General features: G+C 42.3%; 1 protein-coding gene across 1 annotated transcript in view; it reads right to left on the bottom strand.

The window, feature by feature from the left end:
- Positions 1-1,115: 1,115 nt before the first annotated feature.
- The window catches only part of INO80C (INO80 complex subunit C), an 11,450-nt gene continuing 5,723 nt past the window's right edge, over positions 1,116-6,842 (bottom strand). The window contains exons 3-5 of the mRNA XM_029286018.1: positions 5,987-6,098; positions 3,818-3,885; positions 1,116-1,345 (exon numbers count right to left, since the gene is read on the bottom strand). Of these exons, the coding sequence (XP_029141851.1) occupies positions 1,214-1,345; positions 3,818-3,885; positions 5,987-6,098 (312 nt within the window). The 3' untranslated portion in view covers positions 1,116-1,213. The remainder of the gene's footprint in view (positions 1,346-3,817; positions 3,886-5,986; positions 6,099-6,842) is intronic.

Raw genomic sequence — 6,842 nt, 5'->3', positions numbered from 1 at the left:
AAACTGATGAAGTCCATCCCATCGTAGCCATAGTAGTGGAAACAGCCTCCTTTGCTCCCATCTCCCCTGAGCTCACAGCCCAAAATCCCCTGTCAGGTAATGAAGCCCTGAAGGAGACCTAGTGGGGGTGGGTGAGAAAGACCCAGAATTCCTCTTTCTAGACGGCATTAAAAGTCTACCCTTCCCCTCTATTCTGGGGCGGGGAGAGAAAAACATGTGCGAAGACTCGGAGGCCTTTGCACCCCAAAAGCAGTGGGGGAGACGAGATCGGTGAGAAAAGCAAGAAATTTTCCTTCGGAAGGCAAGAAGTGAGAGAGATTTGAATCTGGTCCTGCCACAGATTGAGCGAAAGGAAGGGGGGGCGAGGTCATCCCCAAACTGAAAGAACACAAGCGGCCTCCCCCCTTTCTCCTCCCCCCCCCGTCACTTTTTAAAAAACTTCCTCCCACTCCCTCCAGGTGAAGGGAAAGAGCAAGAAGACAGAGACAACGAGGGTTGATGTGCGAGAGAGAGAGAGGGAGAGAGAGAGAGAGGGAGAGAGAGAGAGGGAGAGAGAGAGGGAGGGAGAGAGAGAGGGAGGGAGAGAGAGGGAGGGAGAGAGGGAGGGAGAGAGGGAAGGGAAGTGCAAGGGCCCCCCTCTCTCTCACACACACACACACACACACACACTGAGTGAGGGAAGAGGACTGGCAGACCAAGGGCAGGAGAGGACACACACACACACACACAGGCAGACCAAAGGCAGGAGAGGAGCGCAGGTGGAGAGCCAATAGAAGAAGGGGATGACAGAGAATGAGGTGGCTGGATGGAGTCACTGAAGCAGTAGGCGTGAGCTTAAATGGACTCCAGAAGATGGGACAGGACAGGAAGGCCTGGAGGAACATTGTCCATGGGGTCGGACACGACTTCGCAACTAACAACAACAAATTACTCTCAGTTTTAAGAAACTGATTACTAAACCCTTTGCAAGTAATATTTTAGTCCTACTAATTTCAACATCACCAGTCCAGTGATAACAAAGGTTGGGCATATTGTTCACTATAATCAGTATCACTGAAAAAAAAGGAAAAATAAACATCCACACTGAATCAATAATAATAAATTACTTTAGTTGAATGGATAACATTTATCATTTGACAACATACATTCTGTGCACTCAGTAGGATACACCCTACATTTTTAAAGGAGACGACGATGCCTTTGTTTTTATTTTTCAGGGAACAACATGTGTTGCTTTCCTTAGTGTAAGGTAGCCCAAAACAACATCTGAAGGAAGCATTCGGACGTAGGCAAACTCCTCTGTTGTACTAAATCTCAGTTTGCTCTGAGGATCAGTGTAGTCTGCCTGTAAGAAAAGCACAAATGGCACATTTTTTAAAAAACAGCGAAAATCAACACTGTATGGCAAACATGAGGTGGCCATTTAGTTTTCCATCCGCGTTTTCCTAATAATAAAAGTTCAAATTTTAAAATCCATTCTGAAATGGATTTTCTATTTAACTAAGTCCCACCTGCTAATAATGGTTATCAATACCTGACAAAAGAGCATAGCAATAGGATAATAGTATAAATATGAGACTTGCCACAGAATCATTAATATCTGAAGGAATCATGGAGGTCATTTAGATCAACCTTTCTGGGCTGGCGGCCCAATGGGAAAGGGAGGGACAGGCAACTTTAGTGCGCATGCGTGCGAAGGGGGCCATGTGCGCATGCGCGTGGAGGGCGTGAGCATGCGTGTGAAGGCCGTGAGTATGTGCGCAGATGGGGCCGTGAGCATGCGCATTCCGCAAATGGGGCTGCTAATGCGGCTCAACTAACACCGGTGAGAGGCTCGCAGCTCGGCTAGTACCAATGCAAGGGCAGGGGGTGAGCACGCGGACGTGCGCTTGTACACCGGCCAGCCACTCACGCAGCCCGGTGGCCAAGAGGCTACAGCCCGGTAGTGGGCTGCGGTCCATAGGTTGGGGACCTCTGCGCTACATCAGTTGAAAATGAAGCCTGCCATAGAAAATCCTGCCAAATGTTTGGTCCCTAAACATTACGCAGTGTGCGATGAATCGCAGCTGCCAGAAAGTTTTTTCGCACCCAGAAAATCGTATTGCTGCACACACTTCACATTGGGTGGGATTTTCTATGGCAGGCTTTATTTTTAATTGATCTAGCAGACAAGTCAGCTGCAACACAGCTTTCTCCTTCCACTCCTCACTGCCTACTGAACTACTACGCCCGGCGCCATAGGACAGGCGTCACTCTCCCCCCGCCTATTTCTCACACATGCTCAAGCAGAGGTTTATTTCCAAACTGCCCTCGTATGCAGCCTGTAATGCTATAGGAATTTCTGATGCCGCATCCTTCACCTTTATTGAGCTAACAGCACATCATCTATAGTAGTAAAAATTATAGAATCTCCAATTTTTAAAGCACTGGTCAGCTCTGCTGGGTCTCACAAATGTTCTGTGTAAATCAATAATACGCGCTTTCAGTCTCTCCACTATGGTATACAATAATGTCCAAAATTGTGGAAACCTTTTGGGAAAAGTGTATAGTAGAAATGCCACCTTTGGTTAAGTTTCCACCCATTTTTCTTCTAATTTCTTTATAACTGTAGCCTTGTTCACTTAATAATACTATTTTACATCGCTTTCTGGGCGACCGGTCAACTCTTTGCACCATTACTTTAATTTTATTACATTTTACCAGCTCACTAAATGAAAGAACACAAAAAAACCCAACCCACTTGATAGCGATCCTATAACACAATGACAAATGTCCTCCTCTCAGCTTCAATACATGACATCAATAACTGAATCTTACTGTGATCTGCTTGGCTCATTGCCAAAACAAGATGACACCTGATTGGCTCTCTAAACACTCATGCTCATTGGCTACAACCAGATGAAGGAAAGCTATCTGATATCAACCTAAGAAAGTTGTGCTTCCTTTTTCTGGTTATTTGGCTATAACTTTTCATAAAATACAGTACAAATAATTGAACAAACTATGTTGCATTACATCCTTGATTAAATTATATTTCCATTGGTACTACTCCCAAAAAAAGTGTTATTAGCCATCAAACCTCAAAAATACTTTTCCCAAAAGGTTTCCACAATTTTGGCCACTACTGTAGGTGCAGTATGAAAGCAACAGACTGATGTGATGGACAGGGCAACTGTCTTTCAGAGGAGATGTCTACTTTTTTAATTTATCATTAAGGGGGTTCCCATAAGCCTAAGACTGAAAATCAGGCTTGTCAGATGCTATATTTTTTCTATCCTGCTCTATGGAGTAGAGAGTTGGTCTCTGACAGAAGGCCACCTGAAGAGACTAGAAGCATTTGAAATGTGGATCTACAGGCGGCTGTTATGTATAAGCTGGGTTGACGAGATGAGAAACGAGGTGGTGATCAGCCGCCTGGGAAAGCCAAGGGAAATCATCAAAACAATTAAAAAACGAAAATTAGAATATTTCGGACAGGTGATGCGACACCCAGAAAAATACGGCATACTCCATTTAATCCTCCAGGGAAAGATTGAAGGCAAATGAGGTCCAGGCAGAAGAAGAACATAGTGGCTTCAAAATCTAAGGGACTGGTTTGGACAAAACTCAGCAGCACTTTTTCGTGCAGCTGCTGATAAAAACAGGATCGCCGACATGATCGCCAACGTCCGATAACGGATATGGCACAACAACAACAAGAAGAACAAGTTTTCCAGATAAAAGTGTAAGAAAAACTGTTGAACAATGCTAAGCTGCTAAACAGCAGTGCAGGTATTTAGACCAGTGCAGAGGGAAGTTTAATTCTAAAAATACTTACCGGAAGTCCTGAAATATCAGAATATTTTTTGACTGGTTTAAATGAAGGAAGAGCATCAATACTGAAGTCTGGGGAAAGAGACATTAAAATGAAATTAACAAACCTGGCTGGCCTCCAATTCTGTCTGTATACACTGAAACTTTTAATCTAGTGCCATCACTTTTTCCAATCAGACAGTATCCTGGCCAAACAACGACGCGTAATTAGATTCTAATGCTAAGTACCTCCTATTGAAATGTGAAAGTATTCATTTAAATTAAATTGTAAAGTACCAGTTAAGTACCAACTCAAATTACAGTATGTTCAAATCATGGAATCTGATTCTTCTTAACAAGTCATTTCCAACCAGAGCATGCCTCTTCTGAAGATTACTCAGAATTAAAAAAAGTTCAACTAAAATATATACCTTATAAAATATACAGTACCAAATGCAAGGCATCAATAGGCTGATTAATAGAGAGGATTTAAAAAAACTAATACTACATACATTTCTTCCAAGAAATTAAAACCATCCAAATGAGGACAAAAACAAACTTTGGCAAAAGGAATGTAAAGCACTTAGAAAAAGATAAAAAAAAGTGGTGTATTTCACAGACTGACGGGGGCCACTGCTTCAAAATCAAGTCTTCCATTGAAAAATATCACTGTAGCCAGATGAATATTGGCATTTTCTACTCACTCTCTAAAACTGCATTATGATAATCTTAGGCGACCCCTGTGAAAGGGTTGTTCGACCCCCAAAGGGGTCGCGACCCACAGGTTGAGAACTGCTGAGATAATTGCTACTTTAATTGGTAATTATTATAATCTGAAGCAGATGATTCGGTACTTTTCATAATCAGAGAGGGCCAATTTATTTCACTAAGAAATTTCTATCACAATCTTTTCACAGAAAAGCAACAATTTCAGCAGTTTTGAGAAAGATGTGACGATCGTTTTTTTGAAATTAGAAGAAATCAAAGCAATTAAAGACCTTATCGGAAGTCTTATCTGGCAAAACGGATGGCGATAATTAAGTATAATCACAGGAATTTATTATGATAATATCCTTCAGAATAAAATGGGAATCTTATTTTTGGATAGGTCAGATTGTGTTGTTATTACAATTGTTTAACAGCAGAGTTCCTTTGGTCCTAAACAAACAAAAAAACCCCAACCCCGCTAGTTCCTGCGGCCCCATTTGCACTTGCATGTGGGCTCAAATGGGGCCACTAGTACCAGGCAGGTGTGAGGCCCGTTTGCGCATCCGCGAATGGGGCCACTAGCACCGGATGGGTTGCGCGACCCATTTGCGCATGTGCGAACGGGGCTGCTAGCCACCATGGGGTGCGCGCGGCTGTTTGCGCATGCGCACGGCACCAGCACCTGCCACACATGAACGGGGCCACTAGTGCCGTACCAGTGCATGTGGTCCTGATTGCGTGCGTCCCTTCCAACATCATCATCATTATTATTGTTGTTGTTATATTATTATTATTATTGATCATCGCAGTCAGCCAGATGTTCAGACTGGATTTGGCATTTTTGTCTACCTACCGAGTCCTTCCCAAGGACCTGGGATAGGCAGATGTGGACATTTGATGGTATTACAGATATCGTCGCAGGATGGAAGGAGTTCCTAGTAAGGCCGCCTTTTGCAATTGACTAAGGGCAAATTTGTCAATGCCAATGGTGTTCAAGTGGTGCTCCAGTTATTTTGGGATTATTATTATTATTATTGTTATTATTATTATTATTATATTATACTGTAACCACAAAGGCCTCTGCACTTTTCTTCAGATGCATTTGGTACCTTCTTTTTTACGTTTAAACCATTTCTAAGTTATTAGATATACTCCTTTTAAAAACAGTTCTGTGGTACTGGTAATTTTTATCTTTTGAAATGATGGCTGTAAGTGTTCTTCCATATTTCAATGTATTTTAATTGTCTTTTTTTTTTAGGAGATGGAAATTTATTTGCGAAGTAAGCAAATACGCAAAAGGCACAGAACATACTCCACGTCGCTCTAATTATGTTTCTGTTCGTGCTGAGTAAATATCCCCCTGAATTTCCTTGGCTGAAATCTACTTGGTCAGAAATATATCTCACAGCGTGAAAAGAATTTTGAAGTATTTTCCAGAAAGCTGTTATTTATAAATACGTAGGGGGAAAATATCTAAAGAGCTTACAGCTTGGATCGTTTAATTGCCACGGCAGTGTTCTTTCTGAAGAAAGGATTTGCTTCAGATTCTTCCATGTTCTATTTTTCTTGCCAGCTGCTGCTCCTCCAGTTCCAGAATGCTGGAAAAGGGTAAAGTATGTTTAACAAGGATACTGACACTCTTGAAATAGCTCTTGTTGCAGCACTTATTAAAACAGGTTAATCTAGGAGAGAAGCAACCTGGAATTAAGGAGAAACTTCCTAACAGCGAGGACAATTAACCAGTGGAACAGAAGTTAATAATAATAATAATAATAATGATAAAGTTGGAAGGGACCTTGGAGGTCATCTAGTCCAACCCCCTGCTCAGGCAGGAAACCCTATACCATTTCGGACAAATGGCTGTCCAATCTCTTCTTAAAAACTTCCAGTGTTGGAGCATTCACCGCTTCTGGAGGCAGGTTGTTCCACTGGTTAATTGTTCTAACTGTCAGGAAGTTTCTCCTTAGTTCTAGGTTGCTTCTCTCCTTGATTAGTTTTCACCCGTTGCTTCTTGTCCTGCCTTCAGGCGCCTTGGAAAATAGCTTGACTCCCTCTTCTTTGGGGCAGCCCCTGAGATATTGGAACACTGCTATCATGTCCCCCCTCGTCCTTCTCTTCGTTAAACTAGACATACCCAATTCCCGCAACCGTTCCTTATATGCTTTAGCCTCCAGTCCCCTAATCATCTTTGTTGCTCTTCTCTGTACTCTTTCTAGAGTCTCAACATCTTTTTTACATCGTGGTGACCAAAACTGGATGCAGTATTCCAAGTGTGGCCTTACCAAGGCATTGTAAAGTGGTATTAACACTTCATGTGATCTTGATTCTATCCCTCTGTTAAT

This window comes from Protobothrops mucrosquamatus, unplaced genomic scaffold (assembly GCF_001527695.2).
Source record: "Protobothrops mucrosquamatus isolate PMUCROS unplaced genomic scaffold, P.Mucros_1.0 scaffold2708, whole genome shotgun sequence".
Lineage (NCBI taxonomy): Eukaryota > Metazoa > Chordata > Lepidosauria > Squamata > Viperidae > Protobothrops > Protobothrops mucrosquamatus.
Note: the sequence above shows the minus strand (reverse complement) of the source record. Positions and strands in the feature narration are given on the sequence as shown.